The sequence below is a fragment of the Camelus ferus genome, chromosome 23, assembly GCF_009834535.1.
Source record: "Camelus ferus isolate YT-003-E chromosome 23, BCGSAC_Cfer_1.0, whole genome shotgun sequence".
NCBI classification, from domain to species: domain Eukaryota; kingdom Metazoa; phylum Chordata; class Mammalia; order Artiodactyla; family Camelidae; genus Camelus; species Camelus ferus.
Window position 1 is genome coordinate 9,667,293 of NC_045718.1, and position 26,495 is coordinate 9,693,787.

Consider the following 26,495-nt stretch of genomic DNA (forward strand, 5'->3'; position numbering starts at 1 on the left):
GTTGACATTAATTCTTCTCGAAATGTTTGGTGGAGTTCACCAGGGAAACCATCTGGTTCTGGGCATTTTTTTGTTGGAAGATTTTGATTACTAATTCAAACCATAATTTGTTATTGGTCTGTTCAGATTTTCTATTTATTTGTGATTCTAGGTCGTATTTTTCTAGGAGTTTATGCATTTCTTTTAGGTCATCCAATTTGTTGCTATATAATTGTTTATAGTAATCTCTTACGTGCTGCTGTATTTCTGTTATATCTGTTGCCACTTTTATTTCTGATTTTATGCATTTAAATCTTTTTTCATAGTCTAGGTAAAGATTTGTTGATTTTATCTTTTTAAAAAAGCAAGTCTCAATTTTGTAACCTATGATGATTGCATTTACTTCTGCCTGGTCTTTGCTCTTCCCGTCCTGCTAACTTCGGGACTGGATCGTCCTTCTTCTTCTAGGCCCCAGTGTGGATGTTCTCACTTGCTATTTTAATACCTAATTTTATGTTTGCAATATTTCCCCAAATAAATTGTAAGCTCACTGGTTTTGTCTGAATGTCTAAATGTACTGTTCAATATGGAGAAGGCCATATAGTCATCACCGCCATTCCTGAGCTCATTAGTCTGTTGTTAAGTAGTCTAGTATCAGGGACTAAGGTAAAAATAGTTAATATCGTCTTGGTACAAGTTTAATGGTTTAATTTGTTTTAACATATGCGTGAGAAGATACAAAGTTGAAAAAAGAAACTCATGTCAGTTTTATTTTCTTGCAATAAAGTAGTGAACAGCAGAAAAATATCAAAAGTGGTCTTAGCAAGAGAGTAAGCGTGGTGGCTGGCTGGGCGGTGGCCACACGCTTGGGTGGCAGTGCCTGTTTACGCACACCTGGGGCAGCCCCCCACCCCCTCCCAACACACCGCTCGAAACGGTGGCATTGACGTATCTGCGCTACACCCTATTTTATGCATAAAGTCGATGATTTCCTCTGTTCTTGCATAATATTTTTGTCATTTTCAGCTTTAACTGTATGTGATTTTTATTCATGTTTTCTTCAGATATTATACATGGATCTGAAAGTAGAAAAATATATTAAATTAATTAATAATCATAATCTTTTTTATGGACTAATAAAACATCAACCTGATGAATATTTTAGGATAAAATAAGATTATGAAACAATCTAAATAGCTAATTTTAAAATGTTTAGTCTTTTTATTGAAGTATAGTTGATTTACAATGTTTCAGGTATACAGCAAAGTGATTCAGATATATCTATATTTAATATATATATATTCTTTTTCAGATTCTTTTCCATAATAGCTAATTTTTGTTAACATTAGCCAAGTACTATTTTTAGCACCTTGTAAGTATAAGCTGTATGAAACCTTACAACGTCTTCGTCGAGTTGTTACTCCTAGTTCATACACTAGAAAACTAGTTACGCTTTCCAAGGTCACACAGCCTGTTAGGTGGGGACGATAAACGTGGACCCAGCAGTTCAGCTGGAGAGTCTTGACCGTCTGTCTCTAACACACGCAGTGTCCACAGTAGTGACTGCACACGGAGCAAGGTCATGCTAAGCTATTCTATGTGGTAAATGGCCCTTTTTCCTCCTTTCCTCGTTCAGCTAGCAGTGGTTACAAACACTCCAAATTTATGAACATTCCACCATTTTAAATCTATGTTTATATTTTTCTCTTATGCCCACAATGTGGAAGAACCACAGAAAATCATAATCTTTCTAAAAGCTTTCTATTAAAATGCAACTATATATATACATTAATTATACAACATTTCAAAACATAATCTACAAGCATTTGGTTGTTGTTAAAATTTACTTTTTCCTAATCTGATGCCCCCTTAGGTGACCAGCTCACCGCTGGGTAGTCCTGCGGCCACCAGCCTCCAGGGAGGCTGGAAACGTCCTCTCGCTGGAAAGGCACGTCTCCAGATCAGACGGGGATTTTCTAACACTAAATTTGGGGGTGGGGGACAAGCAAGGGTTTGGTGTATTAAAATACCACATATTGAACACTTTTGATAGCAACTGTACTTAAATACGGTAATTGTGGTTTCATTATATTTGAAAACATTGTTCTGGGAAGGGACCAGGAGCTTCACAAAACTGCCAGGAACCCACAGCAGAAAATAGATCAAGAACACCTTTATCTGGCGAGTTCCAGACAGAGACCACTCCACCCGCTGGGCCCCACAGGGGTTCTTAGTTGGCGGTCCAGCACGGAAAATGGACAAGCTGATCATACTATGTATCGTACGGATTACTTTCACTTAAAAGATAAACTTTATGTTCTAAAGCAGTTTTCAGCTCACAGCAAAACAGCAGAAAGTGCGGAGAGTTTCCATGTAGTCCCTGCCTCCCACCACACCCGCAGCCTCCCTCACTACCAACTTCTCAGCCCAGACGGGGTACTTGCTACATGAGGGGGCAAGGGCAGCGCAACATCCACGCTCACGCTGGGGCTCACTCGGTGTGTGCGTTCTACAGTGGGCTTGGGTTAGTCACAGGAAAAATACACATTTGGTCATTCAGATGACCAAAAATGTATGAGAAATACATATTTGTGGTTTCTTTTTTTTAATTGAAGTATAGCCTACTTACAATGTTGTGTTAGTTTCTGGTGTACAGCTTAGTGACTCAGTTACACGTACGTACCTGTATTTCTTCTCATACTCTTTCATTATAGGCTATTATAAGGTGCTGATGATAGTTCCCTGCTGTTTATTATTTTACATTTAGTAGTTAATATCTGCAAATCCCAAATTCCCAATTTATCCCTCCCCACCCGCTTTCCTCTTCTGTTTGTTTTCTGTGTCTTTCTGTTTTGGTTTTTATCCGCAGTTCCTGGCTCATAGCTCTCCAAACCCTTGGAATTTCCTGAGAGGTAAGAGAAAAGTCATCTTTATGCTAATTCTTTTACTAATACCTCAACTTTGGGGCAACGTCTGTCTGTTCCTCTCCTGGGAAACAATATCATCAGCTCACGACTTCTTCCTTCTCCTCCCCTCCCTCTCCTCCAACATCTAAGCTTATTGAATATTAAGATCTTTTTCGGTGTTTACATTTGTTCTTTTAAATATATTTAGGATTCTACTATTTCATTTCAGCTTTACATTATTTTTATTTGATTTCCACTTACAACCTATGAGTGAGGAAGGAAGGAGGGAAGTGAGGAAGATAAAACGATTGCGAAGTCCATCAATCAGAGAATAGATCGATCCACATAAACTGATAAGGTGACAGGTCTGTAGGTGATAGGTAAAAATAGGTAAAAATGAAAGTCTCAGAACAATATACACACTATGATATATAATATTTATATATCTCACTTCATATATATAAATTAAAATATGCATGTGTGTATATAAATACACACTGAAGTGGGTATATTTACGTCTGAAAGACATGGAGCAAATTATTTTCAGGGCTAATCTCTGAACTGAGGAAATAGATCCAGCGTGTTGGGAAGAATAAAGAAAATTTTCTTTCTTTATTCTATTTACATTTGTATTGTTTGAGCTGTTTACAATGCTGACAAGTAGCTCTTATATTTGGGAAAAAAATCAGTTTAAAACTTGGAATTCTTATGATATCTGGTTATAGAAAAAAATGACTTGATGCTAAATAAATACATAACTGAATTCTTATTTTTCTCTCAGGTTATTTTTGAACGTATATAAAAATAAGTTAAAATCTCTGTCAGATTGAAACCAGCCTGTTGTCTAATAACTGGTCTTCAATTTGCGTTTGAGAAGAAGTATTAGGCAACCCTCCCAGTTTATGTTTGACTTTTTACTCTTCCCGTTTTCTCCATTTTTCCTCCGAAGAAATCATGCTGAGTTGCCCTGAATCCAGTTTTAATGTGTGATGTTCTCCAATGTTTTGACCTTTTTTTTTTTTTAACAAAGAAATAGACAGCTGTCTATGAATTCTTAACGTCCCTTTGAAAAATTAAAGTTTCCCTGTGCAGAAGCGGGCCGCGCCACTCTGAGCTTTGGAACGCCCTAGGGGCATCCCTGGGTTAGCCACCCTTTCATCTTTGTCACAGAAACCCTGTCCCACAAGGATGGCACATCACCTAAGCAAAGTGTGCTTTCATAGTCACCGTGATAAAAACTGTCCTGCAACATAAAGTTCTCTAAAAAGCAACACGTTGGGTTCCCAGGAAAACAGGCTTTGCGATGGAAATTAAGAGCCAGGGAGGTTTTCTGGGAGGACTATTAGAATCCACACCTGTGGACGGGAGAGGAAGGAAGCAGGTAAGAGAGGGTGAGCTGCAATGAAGTTTCAACCAGTGGTATCAGCCAGCTCTCTGGGGAGCTCTGGAGTGGGGCTGTCCTGAGTTGGAGTGTGGGGTCTTTATAACGCCTGTTGACCAGCCATTGGTGCAGGCACTCTGGGAAGAGGTTATAACCTTGGGAGAAAAGGTTCTCTTCCATGAGGCCATCTCCTCCGGAGCTGACCGTGGAGAGCTCCCAGCAGCTGAGAGCTACGTCTTGTTTGTGAAGGTAATCTGGGTGGTTGACCACAGCTCTGACCGCAGGAGTCAACGGCTTGCTTCATAACATTTACTTGACCACCCCACAAATAGCTTAAACAGAACCTTTCTGAAACTAACATCTTCGTGCTAACCCCCGCTCCCGCACATCATGTCTTCCCCCAGCTCCTCCTGTCACGCTTCAGTGGGCATCCCATCCCCTTAGTCAAGCCAGAAACCTCAGTCCTCCACCTCACCTCCCACCCCATCTAATCATCTGTGACGATTTCACATCCTAAGTCTCTCTTGCGCCAGGCTGCCTAGCACCAGCCCTGCTCCCCGCCCCCCGCCCCCCGCCCCCCCGCAGTGGGAAAGCTGTCATAGTGTCCTTGGATGATGATTTCCCTAAGCTTTTTCCCCCAACCTGCACTTTGCTCCTTCGGCCCCGTCTGTCCTCACTGCAGTCAGCGGTGTCTTTGTGAAAACCCCTGTAAGCATCTCATTTCAGTACAGCTTGCTGACTCACAGTTTGATTATTAGCCTCGGCACTAACAGAACAGTTGATTTCAAAAGTTCTTTACACTTAGGAAGTCTGAAGGGCAGTCTCTTCTGAATTTAATAAAATAAGTCCTCCAACATAATGTATAGTTTCTTAGCCCAAGTGTGCTCGGTTCTTTGGTGTTGACATAAATATTAAGTTGAAGGTAGCAGAAAATGCTAACATTAGTGAAGACAGTAAGGTCAAATGTGAATTTTTGCACAGATATTCAAGACAACAGTATAGTCCAGTGAGTGGGCATTAGGAACCAGAAATATTTTGATGTGCAGGTTGATTTTTTAATAGATCAAAGACATGTAACAAAGATTAGGTCGCATGTCAAATTATCCAGACCAAAAATGAAACATGTTCTGCCTTTTCTTTATAAATAAAGAAAATGTTCAGCATAAACACGTTAGATTCAACTCTTCAAGCAAGCAAAAACTTAGAGGTTTTTAATTCAACATTTTTCTTCTAACAATTATGTTTTATAAAGGATTTTGTGATGTGCTGACATACTATTCTTCTTTCTGCCATTCATTTTTATGTCTTTTAGGGTTCTTGATAAGACAACATCCTTGATAAGAAAGAAAGGGAGGAGTTGAAATAAACATCATTTTTGATCAAGTATTTATTACAATCTTAGCCCTTCAACATTTCAGATAATTAGTCCTTGTTTTAAGGAAGTACTGACAAAAGCAAGTAACCATCCTTAGAAAATTATACCACCAATTTCTTTTTAAAACTCATTAACTACAATAACATTTTAATTTTTGTCTAAGTTACTTATTTCTTTTTCTCTAAGAATTGAGAAAGACAGGATATACTAAAACATGTAAATAACACATAAATTTTTCTACCACAATTTTTACCACAATTAAAAATAAAAGTTTCCACCTGTGTTTGTCTTATAAAGTTTTTCTAGTGTTCAAAGTATCTAAAAAGCTGACCTCCTTATGTAGTTCATAAAGTTCATTGTTGATAGCCACTAGAAAAGTACCATATGCACTTCGCCATAAATCATTTAAAAAATATTTTAGTTGAACACAGAGTGTAATTTCCATTTTATAATGTATCTTCAAAAGGATCAAAATATGATCCCATGAAATGAATGACATTATTTCACTGCATTCTTTTAATATTTTTCTTAAAAAGGAAAGGGGTTATTTTCGATTGATCAAGTAGTAGAAAATCTACTTTTTAAATTGGTACATCAGAAACACTTCAGAAGGAAAGTCCAAAATCTTGTATAGAATTGTGTTTCTGAAACAAAGTACCACAATTTTAATCATTGTTACTAACATGCTCTTCCTTCAGAAGAACGTTTCTACAGCTGTGTTTCCAGTTCGCTGCTATGTATTCCTGAACCTCGACTGGGAAGTGGGAGAAAATGTGCTTCTCTCTTATCTCAGCACTTATAGGTTAGTTTTTCCACATTAAATATTGCTCATATAAATGGATTTATTTACCCAACTGCCAAAGTGTCACAAATGTCAAATAGCAAACAGGGCCTTGACTTTAGACAACACAGAAAACTTGTTGAATTAATACTTCTAGGAGTTCACTTGGTTTAAAAAGTTAAACAAAACATAAATTTTTTTCCTTTTTAATGACCATAAAGGAAAAGTACTGGAGAATGTGATATTTCTGAAATGTGTAACATAATAAATCTCATGAATAAGTCTGACCAAGGAAAGCAAAGCAAAATAAAACAAACCAGCTGCAGGCACGAGCCTCTCTTACCTTTCTCTCTGAATGCACCTCGGGTACTTTAACTGCCCTCGGTCACACTGCACTCGGAGCTCAGAGCCCATGCTAGGGAAGTCGGATATGAAAGTATTTCTCTTACAAAGAAACTCAACATACTCGCCGTGGAAAATATAAGGCCTATCGTCAAAATTCCATTTCAGGAGTAAATTATTATTTTCCATTGTGATGAGAGATAAGGTGCAAGGCTCTGAAAAAAAGAAAAAGGAGTAGAAAACTATCCTGATGCACCTCAGCACTAACAGGAGCCACTGAGTCACCTTCATGACGACCTTAAAGCTCCCAGGCATGAGAGCTGCCGGTAAGTTAGTTAGGGTTAATGTTCAAGGCAGAAAACATGCTCACTGGTCGGGAGGGTAGAGCTCAGGGGCAGAGCACGTGCTTAGCATGCACGAGGTCCTGGGTTGGATCCCCAGTGCCTCCATTAAATAAACAAATAAGCCTAATTCCCACCCCCCAAAATAAAACATAAATAAATAATATAAATAAATAAATAAAAATTTAAAAGAAAATATGTTCAAAGTTCACAGAAAACAGTCTGCCATTTATGTCTGTTGCCTTGAATTTGGAAAAAGGGTACGTCCTGTCAGTTACTGAGTTTTTCAAAGACAGAAAACAAAAACAGGTGTTTTTTTTTTTTTTAAAGAATACTGATAGTTACCCATAGTCACTGAAATCACATTCTTTTTCCTTTTTCTTCTTCAGAAAGTTCAAATAAAATACCCACGAGACAAATCATTGATTATTGGACAGACAGTATTTTTTTGGAAATGCAGAAATAAGCTGCATACTCAACACTGACTCAGACTTTATGACCTGATGCATAAAGGGTATCCAAAGTAATTGACAATTTCTTCTCTTTTAAATTCCCCATTATTAAGAAATATCAAGATTGGACTGAGATGCTTTAAATTCTAAGCTTTGACAGTATTATTGTGACCTTCTCCTTGTGCATTAAAACGAAACAAAATTAAAACTTAAGTATAAGGATATCCAACAAACTTTTTTGTTTTTTTAAGATAAAAATATAGGTATTTTTAAAATGTCAACTATCAAATCATTTCAGAAAATGGGGCCACTTGTGTTCTCATTTGCCTCCTGGGTGCCTCAGCACTAAGCCGTGGCTTCTGAGAGCAATGAAAGGTCCAGATTTGCTAACACAGCGTATCAAACCTGTAACCGTGACACATCAGAACTCTACCCAGTCACTCCCGACAAGCGTTCACAGATGCCACGTGTCCGACGTTGCGCCGGACGTGCTCCAGATGGGGGACGAGTGGACAGGGATTACTAGAAAGAGTCTAATAGGGTCTTTATAGTCGCAGCCAAATTGTTTTGAAAATGAGGCCAAACGGTGCTGTCATGTAGAAGGTCATTGTTCTACAAAACATGCAGTTTAAATTAAAACTAGTTACAAACTGATCCACGGAACTTCTGCTCTCAGCTGTGACAGAGAAGCCTGTACCAGACCAGCACTTCTCCTGAGAACTGGAAAACCTGAAAACAGGCCCTTCCCATCTCGGCCCCCGCCCCGCCCCGTCCTCGTGCTTTCCGTGGCGCGCCAGTCACACCAACGGCTTCTTCATCCAAAGCCCCCACCAAACCAGTGCCCGCTGTGCGGTTTGTGCTCAGAAAGCACTAGATCGAGCTGGGCTCTGGTTATGTGTGGTCTCCAGAAAGAAGAGAAGCCAGTCATTAAACAGGCACACTAATAAAACCACACAGATGCACCCAAGTGAGCATTATGTTAGTGTTACAGCAACTCAAGAGAGAACGGAAAGGGAAAGGGAAAGGCGCGGTTCGGTTTTGCTAAGCAGAGAGCGCACGTACCTAAGCACAGCGGCGGCGCAGTCCACGCGCCCTCGGAGCAGTAGGCCTCCCGGGACCCCTGCAGGAAATAGTGTTCGAAACACCTGTACTCCACGGAGGAGCCGTTTTCATAGGTGCCCGCCGTTGACCCCTTGATGACTCCATTCTTAATAAGTGGGGGAGATGCACACGTTCTTTCAGATTCTGCAAAAATAATCGTTAAAGTCATGAGTCGCTAGGACAGGCACCCAGCGCTTCCACAGTTGCTGCAGAAACAAGGGCAGGTGTTTCAGTAAGGGCGGTTTTAAGACAACGCTCAAGTGACTTTTAAATATTGAGGGCATTTCTGCCATAACTTCATACCATAAAATTTATGATGACAATTCGAATCTTGTCGTATGAAATGCACATTTAAAACTAGCAAAGTATTAACAATCATGATTGCATCTTTCCGTTTCCGTCAGCCCAGAGTGAAAGTGTGGAAGACCCCTCTTGAAGCCATGCTTTCTGTATGTATTCTCTTCCCTTTTTTCTTGGTAAAAGTGACCGTCCCGCATCCAGGGAGTACACAGAATCTCTCCCTTACATCCAGCCCTCCCTGCGACCGCTCCCCAGGACACCCCGCTGAGAGCGAGGTTCACAGGGGTGTTGACTGCCCGCAGGAGGGCGAGCCGTCCTGTGACAGTCCGGCGACATTTACAAAGCCTCATGATTTCTCCCTTTATAAAACTGACTCCTAGAATTGAAGGGTGTCAGCAGAACCACCCTATTTAAGTGTATGTGCTGACTGGAAATGGACCAGATGGTTCCCAGTTGTACAGACAAGGCGGGCAGCAGATGACTGACTTCTGCCTTGAACCCAAGCGGTGATGTTGATCGGCTGAGACGTTGTCAGGAAGCGCTATTGGTTTACCTTTCCTAACGCATAAGGGATACTTCACTCGTCCTCTGTCGCACTGCACAGACAACTCCGAGAGCGGAGTTGGTGGGGGCAAGTCATATCCCTGCTTGCACACAAAATCGATCAAGTCTCCGTGTAAGATCTTCCCTTCATACTGCCACTTCATCTCCAGGTTACTTCTGCGCATGTCGTCCACATTCACAGTGCACGGCTCTGTAAAACAAAGGCTCTTTTTAAAACTCACTGGAAAAATATGAAAGTGACACATTGTTACAATAAAAATGGTGATAAGCATCAAAAGCTGTATTTTATATGGACCATCTGTCATCATTAAAGCTCTCTGCACACATACATAACAAAGTAGATCCTTTATTGCTATCAAATGAATTTATGTTTCATATTCTCTTCATTGTATCATAAATTAAAACCACTTAATTTGAAACGTTAAAAACAAACAAAATAAATTAGAACCATCAACCACTTACAGTTCATCATAATTTCCTTCCTAAAAAATAAAACTCTTGAGCTAGAAAATGCATTTAGTTGTATAATATTTGTGGAACGCTTACCACTCGGTACACATCAGTGAATAAAACATGTTTTTATTTGCTCAACAAGAGAAAACAAAGGTGACCATTCAATTGAGGAAGCAGTGGCAAAGAAAGTTACTAACCCCACGCTCTCCCGGGGAAAGCAGTAGACTGATTATTCTTCTCAGTGCTCCTCAGCATTCTGAGGACAGCTGAGAGACCCTGAGGACTGCACTAAGGGGAAATTTCAGTTAGGAGAAAGGCAACACAATGTAATCAGACCCCAAAATATAAAAATACTTAATGCCACTGAAATGCACACTTAATGACAGTTAAACTGGTAAAGTTTTATTGTTCTTATTTTGCCACAATTTTTTAAAAAAGTAGTGGGGCAACAACTAGTACACTCCTAAACGCTAAGATATTAGGGATTTTTTGCTTACAGAACTGATAAGGGACAATATTTGAAAAAAAATTTATACAAAATCATTTTTTCCATGCATAAAACATTATATGAAAATCACATAAGGATACAAACACAGGGGGAGGGTACAGCTCCATGGCAGAGTGCTTGCCTAGCAGGCACAAGGTCCTGGGTTCAATCCCCAGTGCTTCCATTTAAAAAATAAATCTGTTAATAAAATCTAACCACTCTCCCCCAAAAAGTATAAAGATGCTGTATGTCAATTATATTTCTATAAAACTGGAAGGAAAAAAAATTTTTAAATAGATTACAAAGAATACAAACACAAGGGTGAAACAAATTCAGTGTGTTCTTCTACAAGCAGAATAAGTTCCGGGGATCTGATTACAGCATGAGGACCAGAGTCAGCAGTATTGTTTTGTACCCTTGAAAGTGGCCAGAAGCTTAAATGTTGTCATCACGACAACCAAGAAAATTACATGCGGTGAAGGATATGTAAACTAATCTTATTGTGGTGATAATTCCACAATATATTTGTGTATCAAATTATCACATTGTACACCTTAAACTTACACAATGTTATGTCAAATGTATCTCAATAAAGCCAGGGAAAAAATCTTTTGGTTCTATGCGTTCTCTGTCTTACCTAAGCAAACAGGTGGGGGTGACCATTTTCCTTGTTCACAGTGAGATACCTTTTCTCCCCTCAACAGGTAATACTCATTGCATCTATATTCCACCGAGGATCCTGTTGTGTAGCTGGTCAGTGCTTCACCAACAACAGCCCCGTTTATTACAACAGGGGGAGCATTACAATTCTCAGTATTTTCTAAGAAAAAGAGGTTATTTTAAAATTAACGTGGACTTACAAGGACATCATGATATAATACAGTTACCCATACAAGAGCACTTCAATATTTGTACTATGTAATTTAGGACAACTGATTTCTAAATTCACCAGAAATGAGAGAAACGTTCAGCTCAAGTATTGTTAAAATTTACTAAGTGAAAGTAAATGGCAAACGTTTTGCCTAAGAACAAGTATGCATATTTTTCACTTTTCTTGCTTATGAAGAAATCATAATATAGATAATCTTAGGACGTACAGAAAGGTAAACAGTGTTCTTTAACCTGAAGATTATGGTCAGTTCTAAAACTATCCTTAGTCACTATCCATTATGATTTTTCCCTTTTCATCCTTCTTCATCTCAGATCTCAGACAACCCAGGGATGAAAATTTCCGTTTTTCTCTCTGTCTTCAGAGTCTTTCCCTCATTCTGCTCATTTCTCCAGCATGCTTAATAGCTTTTCTCTATTGTGTAAACATGTTTGTGGAGGTCCCTCCCGGACCTGATCAAGAAACGAGAAGGCTCACAGGAAGGGTAGCAGACGGGAGCGGTACCGTGGCCTGGCTGTGCCCCTCGGGGAGCAGAACGACCAGGTATATGGCTCAGAAGGGCTTATTAGGGCCAAGCATGGCCCGACGCAAAAGTACCACCATCAGGACATTCAAAACTTGCTTTAGTTTCCCACCTCTTTACCTTGGATTATGATCTACAGAGGCGCCACACACTCATGAAAAGCAGCAGAGCTGGTGCTGTGCAAAGGCACCGACTTGAAAGGCCTCTGAGCAACGGGCCGGCGCTGCAAGCGCGCTGCGAGCGCCTCGGGACGGACACGCTCGCCGCAGGCTCAGCGTCCGCTGCAGCCCACCTACCCGCGCACGCGGGGGGCGCGGTCCACTGCCCACCGCGACAGGCTATCTCCGGGGGTCCACGGAGGTGGTACCCTGGTGCGCACGCGTACGTCACCTTATCCCCGCTGTGGAAGCCCCCGGAGGAGGGCTGCGCCGCCGCGTTCTCAACGAAGGGTGGCTCGCCGCAGGCCACCCGCTCGCCTGCCTCTGAAAAGGGACAAGTTAAAGAGAGGAGACCGTTTAGCTCCACCCACAGATTTCATTTTCGGGAAAGCTGATTTGAGGTGTTGCTGACCAACGCATTTTGGAGGTTCTGTCCACTTTCCATTTTCACAACGCATCTCCTCTGGCCCCTGCATCTCGAAGTGCAGTTCACACGACAGCCGCACCGCTGCCCCGTGACGGTAAGTGGCTGAGTGCGTTTGAACGTTGGAGTTCGCAGGCAGAGGCGGAGGGGGACACCGACTTCTTCTTCCTTACGGAAAAATGTCGGGGTATTTGGTCATATAATTACAGAGCACAAAGCCTAAGATTTCATAAATTGTCTGTCGTGCCAAGGACCATAAGAATTGTGGCAGACAGACTGGGGTCACCCCTTAGATCCCCACATCCTGACCTGCACTTCCTTGAGTCAAGCCCCCACCCCCACCCCAACAAGAGCAGGAAGTAGGACCTGCTTCTAACCAGTGAACACAGCCTGGAGGGTGGGATGTGTGATAACACACACGTGCTGATGCAACATAATATTGCAAGACCATTCTTGCCCAGAGACCCTCTCCCTGCAGATTTTGAAAGGAAGCAGGCTGTCTCCTTGTAAGCTTCCAAATGACGAGGGTCACAGGGCAGGGGGCACACCAGTGAGCAGCCAGGAAGAGACCAAGGCTCTGCTCAGCACCCTGCCAAGCCCTGAAAGCTGCCAGCAGCCTCAGTGAACTTGAAAGCAGACTCTTCCCCATGCCAGCCTCAGATGACACCGCAGCCCTGCCTGACACCCTGACTGCAGCTTGGTTAGACACAGACACGGAGCTGGTTCAGCCACACCAGGAACCCTACCCCACGGAAACTGTGAAAGAACGTCAGTGTGTGGTTTTTAAGCTGCTGAGTGTGTGGTTCACGTGCCAATAGAAAACTAAAAGAAGCAAGCATTCTACATTCTTTACCTCCTTTAATCTTAAAATAACTGCTAAGTGGGGACTATTACATCTCCCATCTGATGGAGAAACTAAAACTTACAAAGTAAGTGAATAATGTGTAAGTGGTGGATCTATTCCTGAACCCGTGTCTGAATTAAAATCCCCTGCTCTTAACTGTTCTAAAATACTGACTATGTTAAGTTCCCATGGCTGCCGTGACAAATGACCACAAGGTAGTGCCTTAAAATAGCACAAATCTCTTCTCTTACAGCTCTGGGAGCCAAAGCCCAGGATCGGTTTCACTGGGCTGAAACTGAAGAGTCAGGAGAGCTGCACTCCTTCAGGAGGTTTTAGGACAGAAGCTGCGTCTTTGCCTCTTCAAGCTTCTGGGGGGCTGCCCGCTCGCCTGGGCTTTTCAGTTCTGCTCTCCCACTCCGACCTCTTCTCCCATAGTCACATCTCACACTCAACCTTCTCTGGTTAGATCTCCCTCTTCCTCTCTCATACTTATGATGCATGTGATTACCTTTAGGGCCCACACAGGTCATCCCAGATGTTATTCCCACTGCCATTCCTTACATTCACCACGTCTGCAAAGTCCCTTTTGCCATATAAGGTAACACTCGCTGGTTCCAGGGGTTAGGATTTGGGTGTCTTTGGGGAGGTGGGGGTGTGTTGGGAGGGCAGGACGTGTTATTCGAACCACTACACTGCCTAGTCTGCATCTAACGACTATTGACTAGAAAACATAGCGGGAACGTTGGCACCAGACTAATTGGGTTGGGGGAGTGTGGAATTGGTGAGAAGTATGTCTGCCATTTATTTTTGGAATAATATGCTACAGACAATTTGCTAATAATCTTCCTTTCTACTATTAGACCACTGGAAATTTTAAAAAGACTATTTTTAACAACAAAAAATTAGTCATTGTTCAGTGCATTTAGAAATAACAGCAGTTCTGTGCAATCCCATTATGTGCTCTTGGTCACCCCTCTTCCACACCTTCCAGCAACTGTTTCAGATCCTCACCACTGTCTTCCAAGTTTTACTTCCCCATCTTTCTCCTGCGTGTTAAAATGGCACTATTTTCTACATTACAGAGAAAATGGAGGCGACCAAGCCCTCCACCTACCCCTTCCCTCCCAATCCTCAAACTCCCATTTATCCTTTAAGGCTCAGGTCAAACACCATCCATCACCTCTGTCACGCTGTTCCGTACAGTATCAATTGGAGGCTTTAAAGTTGGTTCAAATACTTTACACCTGACTTTATTCTACCGCTTGTCACACTGTATCAGTTACTCTGTTCTCTGTTTCCCCTGCTGGACCAAGACCTCCTTCATTTAGCACTGCAGGTGTGATCACGTGAGACTGCATTGCTGTCTCCTAACGGGCGATCACACCACCTGCTTGAACACATCCAGTGACAGCAACGTAACCACAGACATTCCATTTTAGGGCAGCTCTTACTAGATGACCTCATTTTTCATTTTCACTCTGGGAAACATTCTGCTGCTTTTTTCTGCTCTTTCCCCCACTGTTTTAAAAACAGCATTTTCACATCAGAAAACATGTGGCCAAATAATAAGAAAGTACCTTCATATAGCTGCTAACTGGGGACAACTGGATCAATTATAATAAGAAAAGTTTTTCTTTATAGTAAGAGATTTGAAATTTATAATGAGATTTTAAAAATATGTTTAAAACATATATCCACTCTACAAACTAATATAAAACTTAAGATTTCTTCAGATTAAATGTGTTTAAGATTGCAGAAAATAACACTGATCTAAAAGGCAGTACTTATTTTTAAAAATATCACTTGGGACAAGAATTAGATGTCATCAGAGACTTTTTTTTTTTCATAGAAATTAAAGCTGATTCAGACATGACATTGTGTTTGTGTGAGTATTAAATTTTAAAACTCACCTTCACAGACAGGAGATTCTGGATACCAACCAAAGTTATAGCACTGAATTAGGTCAGATCCACTGAGATAATAATTTTTATGACAGAAAAACTGAACTACGTCTCCTTCTTCATAGGTTTGCTTTACAGGATGAAAATAACCATTTTCTATTAATCTTAAGGAAGAGCATTTTAATTCTAAAAATGAAAGAATAAAAATACAAAGAAGTGTTATTTTTTTTGCTGGAACAAAATCCACCTCCTACTTATGTGCCACATCTGAACTAGAAATCAGCAAATTTGCCATATTTTGTTATTCACAGTAAAAGCTTGTCAATTGATGTATTTATTAAATAACATTGAGCTTTTCTGATTTTAAATTATCTGAGCTAAAAAGAATTTTTCCTATTTGAGACGTTGAAATGATCAAAGCCTACTATCAACGTCATTAAAACCAGAAACAAAGTATAAAAGAAGGAACATAATTAGCAGGCAACTTGTACCCATTTCTGTTCGAGAGGGAGTTTCAGAGTGAAAGCAGCTGTGTTCAAAGTGAGAACCTACTGGCACATCGTGGGCGGAGAGCCCACCCGTACGAGTGACATTCCACCTCCTCCGTCCTCTTCCCGGAAGCTGTGTGGTACCCGGGGGCACATTCATATCGTACTTTGTCCTTCACTCTGAATGTTTTCTGTGTTGTGGAATAATTTCCATGATGTAATTCAGGGGCCAAGCACATTTCTAAAAAGAAATTAAAGTCATTTGTTTTATGAACTTTATCATGAAACCTAGAGTAATTAAAAAGAAATCTCAAAAAGTGTTCTCCCTGAATCTTAAGAATATATGACAGAAGCAACTCTTGGCAACATTGAAAAACAGTCAAAGTTTCCCTCTGCTTCTCGCTTCCCTTTTCTCATGCACCTTGTGTCCTAACCCCAGCCGTCTTCTGTTCTTACAATTCTAGTCCCGTGTGTTTGACCAAAAGCCATAATTCAACAGAAGGCTTTTGCAGTGTTTCTTGATGATATCCCATCTGTGGATTTGTATAATTTAAACAACTAACAACATGTTAACAAAGTATATATATATATATATATATATATGTATTTGTATATATGTGTGTATATATATACAAATTATTGGATTATTTTTAAGTTTATATGATATTGGTTTATAGTATAAAATAATGTGCATTGTTTTGAATTCTTCTCTAATGAAGGAAATAATAATTATGTATGTTGCAAAAAATATGTTCATTAAGACTCTTTCCTTTTATTCCACTCCAACTCCTTTTTTTACCAGTAGAAAGTAGGAACTCCTGGAGTAGGTGTGGTAGCAGTTGGGAATCCTTGGATTAAGGAAACACTTAGCATTTGAGAGAAATAATATAACAACTTCCTGCATCCAGAACAATTATATTAACAATTATATTAAATAAAAATGCCTACCAGTACAAGAAAGCACTAAACTCACAGGCCCTTATCTACAGATTTAGGAGATGACTCTTAAGCACGTACCATGTTCCTTCCTACAGGCTGGCTGAGAGGACCATCCATCAGGGAGGCACTGAACCACTTCTTCATCCTGCCCTGCAGTGGTTTTATATCCTGACGAACAACCGTAGCGCATGTTCTCTTGAACGTTGTAAGATAATTTTGTATCAAAGATGTAGCCGTTTCTCAAGTCAGGCTTAGGGCATTTTTCTATGAGAAAAAAAATTTCTTTTCTAAATTGATGAAATGAAGTTTCTCAAACGTTTAACATTATTCTTGGAATTTTAAGGAGAGAGAGGAAAAAATGTTCACTCCACAAGTTCTTGATTTAGTTTAATTTTGGAAATACCCTGCATGTTGTGCATCAAATTTCTTTAAATGTGGATTTAATTTGATACCGAAATTCTTGGTATGTACTAACTTCAGCTCTCAGAGTCATTCCTACCCCTACCTCAACTATTTTAGAAAATATATCCAGAGCTCTTCCTCTAACTAATTGTCATTAATGGCAAATAAGAGGAATTTCTTTCGGACTTACTTTCTTGGTACTTTTGAGTCCACTGTGTTTGATAATTTTTAACATCATGTAACTAAAGAACATATACCTACTGTGTGGATCCTTAAACCATTCTGCAGACAACTTAGTGTGAAAACTGTGTTCATTCATTTTTTTCAGCATCTGATGGGCTACCTGCGTGGCAGGACTTCAGACAGAGTCAGGCCACATAGACTGTGACCGAATCACAGACGTGTCACTCAAAGCATATGAGTCCAGAGTATTTTAGTGAAGACTTGGAACAGTCATGTGTTGGATATCACATTTACCTTAGCATCGTATGGAGTTCAATCATTTTTTAAGCCTCATTCATGGACCCCATAACAAATCAACCCAGAAAGGCAAAGAGACTTGCCCAAGGTTCACGTTTGTTTAAATCGATGTCGTACTTGCTGTGTGGCAAGCACTTTATAAGGATTATCTCATTGAAGCAGCATGATTCCCATTTTATAGCTGAGAAACTCTGGTTCAGAATGTTTCAGCCACTTCCCAGTCGTGGAGGGGGATTCACAGACAGCAGTCCATTCGCAGAGGGTGTGTCTTGACCATGACACTACAGTGCTAAACCCGCCTCATCCTGCTTTGGCCCCTACTTCACTGCTCTCACCTCCAATCTAGAAGAGTCAATAAACCTAGGGTGTTTAATTTACCCTAATGTTCTAGATATAAGTGAGATTTATTTACTAGCATTAATCTATGGTCCATGCTCACACTAAAAGTGCAATGCTCACATTTATAGTCTGTCCTCAGGTCATAGAATGGATAATTACCCCATGGACACATTTACTGGACATATCAGCCGCCATACTGACCATATCCACTTTCTCTTCTAAATGAAACAGACTCAAGTAAAGCCCCCCCCTTCCTCTGCAAAACAGGGCTTCGGGAAGCCTTCAATCGAGAGAGGCCACTGGACCCAATGGGAGCCAGCTGACAGTCTGACTCCAGCACGGCCTGACGTGAAACATTGAGATGCACTAATCAGGCTTCTTTTTCACAAGTGTGACCTCAAAATTCAGGAAAAAAACATTTTTCAATGGGTATTCGAAGAGGAGATAGTTGGCATACCAAGGAGAGGTGATGCTTTGAATGATTCAACATTAGAATAATAATTTGTTCATCCTTAGGCCAATATAAAGTATTTTTCTGGCTTTTGCACAATTATCTGTATAAGTTTGCATTCCTTGAAGTAACTCAGTGCTGTTCCTTGCAAAGTGATAACAACAATTTCAATAATTATCCTTATCCTTTTCACAGGGTATTATTAAAAACAGATGGAAAAGATCACATTTTAATGAAAGACATGATTTACAGAATTTCAGGATATGCTTTCATTTTGTAAGGAAGACTATGGCCAATGATTTTGTTCTTATCCACCGAAGGTTTAAACACCTGCCTTATTTCACTGGACCCAGTTTTTACAAGCTGATCAGTTTGCACATTCGCACACTAGCCAAGCCCTTCGACTTACTGAAGCACCGCGGTTCTGGGTACCAGCCGGCCGCTGTGCACGTGGTGCGAGCCTCTCGTTTCCCCGTTTTAGTTGTGTGACCGGCCAAGCAGGAGAAGGTCAAATTCTGATTTACGCTCATCGGAAAGTAGTATCTTTCAAAAGTATAGTAATATTGGGCAATCCGTCCATTTTCCACACTTGGAAAACCACAGGGTTTCTCTGAAATGAGTAAATGTCAAGTAAATGTCATTTAAAACCATACAATTTGTGATCAAGCTGCAATACATTTGAAAATTCAATGTGTTTGCATGTACTTCAGTACTTATTTTTATTACCTAAATATTTGAAGCATGTTTGTGACAATCCTTTTCCATCAGAATTAATCTGCCACCAACCCCAACACTTAACAGTCAGAATAAGTCTGGGCAGGCTGCTTCCTCAGAGAAGCTTTTCCTGATTTTGTCAAACAGCACTTCCTAATAGAAATATAACTCAAGCCACGTACGTAATTTTAAAATATCTAGAAGCCACGTGAATCAAGGGAACAGTTGAAGTTAATTTTTCTAACAGGTTTTATTTGACCCAATATATTAAAAGTATTTTTCTTTCTAAGTCTGAACTCCAGTGTGCATTGACACAGCACATCCCAATTTGGACTAGCCGCATTTCAAGAGCCACATGTGACTAGTGGCCACCAGTATTGGACAGAATTCTAGAATAGATGAGGTTCTCCTTAAGATATTTGAAGTTACAGATTTTGAAATGAATGACTTTTGTTTTGTTTTGCTTTTTAAGAAAAAGATGGACAACCAATTAAAAAATAATTAAAAGACTTGAGGGAGAACTTCACATTGAAGTGGTGAGAAATCTAGTAAGGAAGCCTCAGCCTGACCAGTCACCAGAGAGACGCAAGTTTAAATGACTGTGAGATAGTCCGCACATCCACTGAAATGACTGACACGGAAAACAGAGACTCCCTCAGTGGCTGGTGAACACGCAGGGAAGAGGGAACTCTCAGACCACTGCAAGTAAGTATGAACTGGTGCAACATCTCACGAGAAAACAGTTGGGCAGTTTTTGTCAAAGCAGAATATGCATAAACCAGATCTGTGCAGCCAGACACAGCAGCCAAGTGACAGCAGAAAATAAACGCACCTCAGACTGTGCACATGGGAGATACCGCACAGCAACAGGGATGGTGGATGCTGAGGGCAGATCCCACAGACACACGACTGAGTGAAGCCAGTCACATATGAGTAAGTGTGTGATTTGTAAATTGAGATCTAATTCACATAGACCTTTATACTAATTTCAGGCATATGACATAATGATTCAGTATTTGTATATACTGGAAACGATCACCACCATTAAGTCTAGTTGACATTCATCACTATATATAGTTACAAGTTCTGTTTTCTTATTCTGAGAACTTTTACAATCTACTCTCTTTGCAACTTTCAACGATGTGATACAGTATCATTAACTATCGTCAACATGCTATGCATTACAGACCCAGGACTTACTTATAAGTGGAAGTTTGTACCTTTTGACCCCCTTCACCTGTTTCACCCCCCCCAACCCCCATCTCCAGGCACCCAGCTGGGGGTGCTGGGTGTGCGGTGGCTCCGGCTGGGCTGACCTTGGCTGTGGTTTGAAGGAGGAGCCCCAGGATGGGGCAGGAGATGGACTGGCTCCAAGGCCAGCAGAGATGACAGTGCTTCTGACCACAGCTGCTCAGAAGCACCGCCGGGGCCCGGAACCATGGAGAAGTCCCTTCTGATGCCCCAAGGCTCCAGCCACACCACAGAGCAACATGAAACCCGTTCATGGGAGGAGGAATCAGCAAGGCCTGCTCCAGCGAGGATGTGGGCAGCACTAGCAGCCAGTCGCTGGTACCGCAGGGCCTCTGGTGATGCCCTGGGCGGTCCGAGAGCTGTGCCGGCCGAGCGGAGCCGGGCGGGAGCCAGAGTCAGCCCGCGGGTGATGGAGCCGAGGCTGCCGCTGGTCGGCGGTGGACCATAGGGCCTGACGCTGTTGGGCAGGCTGTGCACCTGCAGCCGTCTCCGCGCAGACGCAGGACCCAGTGGGCGGGGGCGGGGGCGGGGGCGGGGGGGTGCTCTGGGAGGAAGACCCGGTGCCCAGGGCTGTGGGCAGGACTTTCCGAGAGGACGCTGACCTAACGGAACCCCTCCTGCGCGGCACGGCAGACCCGCTGCGAAACTCTGCTGAATCTTTTCTTTTTTTCTTCTCTCCACTCAAACATGCAATAACTTTATTTGCCTTTGGTTGGCTTCTCAGGAGGGGCTGGGCTGGCAGCGGCCTGGGCTCCACGCGCCCTCGGTGACCTGAGAGGCAAGGACCAGAATCGAGGCCAAAGGCCGAGGACTGTAGATTCTGGAGGCGGCAGTCAGGCCAGGCGGGGGCAGGTCGCCTGTTCCTCAGGCCAGCACCCCGCACCCAGCCTCAGGAGGTGGGCAGAGGGGAGCCCCTGACCCCCACCCTTGGCGCTCATCCCCGCCCATGCTGCGGGCATGTGGTCTGCAGAGCCTGCGTCCCCTGTAGACGGCCCTCCTCCCGTCCTCTGCCCCTTGGCCAGGATGAAGAGGAGGATGCCACGGGGAGGGCGTCGGCCCAGGCCAGTCCCCAGCTCTCCTGAGGCTCCTGCCCTCTTTCTGGGAATGTGTTCCGGCTCAGGGGGTGAGGGGCAGGCTTCCCCCTGCTATCTGGGGAGCTGGGCTTTGGCAGCGCCGCCCCTGTTCTGGAAGACCCGTCAGCCCTGAGTCCTGAGAGCATCCCTTTGGAAGCTTCCTTCCACCTAACCGTAGGCACATCACCCCGCGGCCAAGTCGTCCGTGATCAGAGAAGTCAGGATGGCGACTTGGGCATTATCCTTAGAGGAGAATTTAAGAGGCTCCGGGTTCTGGCTAATTGATGTTCTATATATTGATCTGGGTGCGGGAAGATTTCATAACCACTTATAGAAGGGGATCTTATGATTTTTGCAATATTTTTGCACTTTTCTGTGTACATTATACTCCAAATAAGACATTTATTTAAAAAAAAATCCATCCTTAACGATGGAGACCTTAAAATCATAAAAACACTTAAACAAACCCTGGAGCAGTCCCTCAGGGCTGGGCTGGGAGGGCACAGAGGTGTGGGGAAGAAGGGCTGGGCAGCGGGGACTCCCCTGCCTGCAATGCCTTAGGGGTCACAGTCAACCTTCCTGCTACCCAGGAGACAAAAAATAACAGCAGTGCCAGCGCAGGGCTGGGGGACGTGGGCAAGGAGTTATGGGTAACAGAACCCTCCAGAATCTGATGGAGGGGCGGAGCAGATCATAAGCATGTGCAGGGGCACCCCTGACCCTGAGGATTCTCAGCATTTTCCATACCCAGACCACCACAGTTTACAACCAAGACCCTTCAGAACTAGCAGTGCTCTGGTGAACACAGAAGGGGGAGGGGAGCAAACAAGGGCCAATCCTAGGTGGTGGCTTCAAAGACTCTCTGTCCAGGGGCACGTCCTGCCCCAGGAAGTCTCGTTACCTGTCCAAGTGGCAGGTATGTCTTGGGGAAGGTGAATTTATGAGAAAAACATAATGAGAAACAGGAGGAGCTGAACCACAATAAAAGAAAGTCAGCCAAACGGACAATCAATGCCCAATGGAGCACAAGTAATAAAACAGGATCAAGGATTTCAAATTTGCATAGTGAATATCCTTAACTAGACACAGGAAGGTGCTGGTGAGATAAAGAAGAAATAAGCAGAAGCTCTAAGCACGGAAACATGCTACTTAATGCAAACAGCCCCATTAAATGTGGGAAGTAGCAGAATGGTTGTAGGCAAATTGGCACACTAGAATATAAACTTTGAAGATTCCAAGTTTATGACACCAAGGTCTCCATGTGCACAATTACAAAGGCACCATTCACACTGTCTGATTCAGACGTGCATAGGGGGGAGGCAGGGAACAGACACTGTAAGGCAAAATTGTTGAATTTGATTAAATTAAAATTAAGGATTTCTTTCCATGAAAAGTATTGTTCACAAAACACACACATCACAGTTTGGAAGAAAAAAACTGCAATGTCTAAAACTGACAGGAAGTTAAAATGTATAATCTGCAAAGCTCCCACAAATCAACTATTTAGAAGCAGAAGGCAGAGAAAAATGCTAATCTGATATAAATCAGGAAATCAAGAAAAAGAATTGAGCCATTGTCCCACAAAGGAGTAGATACTGGCCAGAAAAAGTGTCGCAGAGAAATAAGGTGATGACAGGACAGAATTCATTTCTGAGTTGCTCGTAGTTAGGAGGAAATTCGAGGGAACTCTGTGTCCACCGTTAGGAGAGTGGATAAGCAAATATATGAAACACTACAATACGACATAACACCAAGAGCAACAAACTAGATTCAGCAGCAGGGAAATATGTTTATATAATAAAAGTAAATGGAAACAGTAAGGGGATAAAATCTACGGCAAGCTTCTGTTCATGAGAATATATAAAATGCAGACATAGTTTACAAAGATATTTGCATATTTAAGGATAGATCAAACACATTATAGTGGGTCCAAATTGGTCCTCCAAGAAATGGAATTCACGGTTTGGAATAAAGAGGGAAAATGTATCAAAAAAGCAAAAGTGACACCTTTCATAGGCCAGTGATGATTGTATGAAATGAGAAGTACAATTAACTCAGTCTGGCCCCTAAGTTTCCCGATGGGGATGGGGAAAGCATGGGCATAAGAGATGGTGGTCCCTGTCTTCAGGAAGCTGACACATTTTGTTTGTGTGAAAGAAGATTACATTCTTTACATTATATATTACATTCCTTATATTATATACATTCTTAATATAATATTAATGTGTATAATAATATAACATATAATGTAAAGAATATAACATTAATATCATATCCACATAATAATTAGAAAATCAGCCAGAATATTGCAATGTTTTCATGGTATAGATAATAGACAGTTGTATTATCTGCTTTCCCCCTATTTAAACAGAAAAATAAAATCAAGAGAAACTGTTCGCGCAAAAGTTCTCTTATCGTAGAAGTAAATATATCAGTTAAGATGAATGCTATTCATTTCAGTTTCATAATTTCAATTTCAGGGCCTCTTGGTAGAAAATTTATAGTAAATTATTCAATTAAAAGACGATTATAATTTGTAAGGAATTTTATTTCAACAGATTCCCTGAAGTGTTTTAAAAGAGCCTTATTGCTGTGGTTTCCTATTTGGGGTGAGCCTTTTGCTGCCACCCACTGACCTGCCTGGTTTCTTATCCGTGAAGGCCAAGAACGCCACTGACTGTTCCTAAGTAACCGCCAGCTGGCCTCGCTCACACAGCCATCCCACGCACTAGGCAGTCCGCCCACGAAGCCTTCCACAGCGCGGAAGGCCACGGGTGTCACTTGTCTGGACGGTCCTGATTTACCCGTTTTCCCACAGGAGTGTTGACAAAGCCCGTTCCCACTCTTAGAAGTGTCTTTGTTGGTGAAATCAACCCTCCGGCCCTCCTACCAACACTACTTAACGGCTCCAACCGAAGAATAAATCCGGACGAAAGCCAAGGTGTCAAGAGGCAAGAGTATTGCTGGCGCTTTGCCGCCACTTCTTTCCCGAAGTTACCGCGTTAGCTCACGTCAGGAGCGCAGAAGTGGCCCTGTACAAGTTTTGCGCTGTTAGGGATGGGTTCTAGTCTGAAATTAGAATTAAGCCTAGCATACAAATTCCAAGTGTTGGCGCTCGTAGCCTGGAAATTCTTTAAAGTATTTGGGTCCTGGTTTCCTATGCCCTCGGAACTAGACATGCAAAAGGTGTTTTATTTTTCTTTTTGTCTTGTTTTGGTTTTCAAAGTTATATTACTCTGCAAATAGTTCAGTAATATTCCCCAAAGAAAAAAATCCTGTCTAAATATTACAACAAATTATGTTTATAAGAAATATGTTCTTAATAAAATTGGTATACATAAATGAAAGACTATATTAAATGCTCAAGAGAAATGAATGTTAGAATTTCTCTTGATAATTTTTAGACAATAAAGAATATTAAAAAGTTCATTTTACCTTCTGCATAGAGTTCTCCTGAGATGATTAATAGGATAATAACAGCCAAGTCTTTTGATCCCATCTTCAGCGGTGTGCTTAATAAAGGTGTTACCAGTGCTACAGCACCAGGGACCCCTTGTTAAGTACACAGTACTTCTCCTGAAAAAAAAAAGTTAATTATTTACGACGTCTAAGTCCCTTTGTAACAAGCCTTGTATTTCATTTAAAATAGTTTAGAAGAATACTAAAAATACACAGTTGTGTTAACTGACATTACTTTTCATGCCACCGTCCACAAAGAACACACTAAGCAGTGAGGGCGACAGTAAGAGCAGCACAAATCATTAACTCAGGCTGCATAAAAAACAGGGCACATTTTCCACTTGAATTCCCTACTGTAAGGTCAGAGAGTAAAGTTCACTTGTGGCCATTGATTTCTTCACCATCATCGATCAAATGAAAGGATGACCTTAGGTACGTGAGATAATGGGTCCCTGATATTAACATTCGGTACAGTCTAGACTGCACTGTGAAAGGGAAAAGCGATTGTCCCGAGCAGTGATGGAGTACTTTCAATAATACTATTGATGGCAGTGTCTGCCGGTGAGAGGCTTGTATGCCATGATAGCCGATGAGATAAGTGGTGTGCTAAATTATCATTTATGGAAAATGTTTTCAGCATCCAGTAGGCACCAGGACATGTTCCAATCTTGGGTATACAGAGGTGAAAAAATAGATTCCAATGATGGCCTTCATGGAGTTTACATGCTAATGGGTTTTAGTTTAAACTACAAAATAATACTGTGATCTGTGAACTATTATCATTTCTTTTTTTTTTAAGTTGAAGTAGTTACAATGTGTCACTCTCTAGTGCCCAGCACAGTATCTCAGTCATGCGTATACATGCGTATATTCCTTTTCATGTTCTTTTTCATTGAAGGTTATTACAAGATAGAACATAGTTCCCTGTGCTATACAGAGGAAATTTTTTATTTTTTTATTTCTTAAATCTATTTTTATCTTTGGTGGCTAACATATGTAAATCTCAAACTCCCAATTTGGGAACTTTTATTAAAATGCAACATATGAAGAGAGAAGCACATGTGCCATGAGTGCACAGATCAAGGGATTCTCACAAACTGAACAAATCTATGAAATCAGCATCCAAGGGAGAAATGGGATACACCCTACCCATCCTGCCTGAAGCCACGGCCTTGGTGCACCCACCCCCAGGGTAAACACAACTTCTCGCAGCAGAGGTCAGTTCTGCCTGGTTTTATTCCACGCACCTCAGATACATCCTGTGTTCTCTGTCCAGCCTGCTGCAGAGTCCCGAGAACATTCTCTACCGGAGGACCATCAGATTTTCTGACATGATAAAGGTAAAAAGCCTAAAGAAAATATGAGTATACCAGGAAGAGACTAAAGGAAATGAAAACAGTGAGGATTTTTAATAAAAGCGTATTTTTAAACAGTCACCTCCTAGTGGTATTCTAATTCAATTAGTTTTAACATTCTAAATATTATTGGACTGTGCACCATGTGAACAACTCAAATTCCGATGACTTTTATGGGGGAAAGTGGTAATTAGGTTTGTTTGTTTATTTATTCATTTAATGGAGGCACTGGGGGTTGAACCCAGGACCTCATGCATGCTAGGCTGTCCTCTACCACTGAGTTATGCCCTCTACCCACCGTGATGTTTTTATGAGCAGGGTTCCATCAAAATGGTTCCAATGG

The 26,495-nt window shown here is 41.6% G+C and overlaps 1 protein-coding gene across 5 annotated transcripts; it reads right to left on the reverse strand.

Moving 5' to 3' along the window:
• Positions 1-661: 661 nt before the first annotated feature.
• Positions 662-25,089, reverse strand: F13B (coagulation factor XIII B chain). 5 transcript variants are annotated; one of them, XM_032466793.1, is made up of 13 exons: positions 25,028-25,089; positions 24,774-24,914; positions 18,710-18,910; positions 16,707-16,892; positions 15,754-15,930; positions 15,211-15,387; positions 12,445-12,624; positions 12,171-12,356; positions 11,100-11,282; positions 9,512-9,712; positions 8,620-8,802; positions 6,766-6,979; positions 5,300-5,599 (listed from the first exon to the last, which is right to left on the reverse strand). In XM_032466793.1, exons 2-13 carry the CDS (start codon positions 24,835-24,837, stop codon positions 5,575-5,577), a joined length of 1,977 nt encoding a protein of 658 aa, XP_032322684.1. In that variant the 5' UTR covers positions 24,838-24,914; positions 25,028-25,089; the 3' UTR covers positions 5,300-5,574. The 5 variants fall into 5 exon arrangements, with proteins under 5 accessions (XP_014420170.1, XP_032322684.1, XP_032322685.1 ...); XM_032466794.1 differs by having other exon boundaries at positions 25,033-25,060; XM_014564684.2 differs by lacking the exon at positions 5,300-5,599 and adding an exon at positions 662-1,058 and having other exon boundaries at positions 24,774-25,056.
• Positions 25,090-26,495: the final 1,406 nt, after the last annotated feature.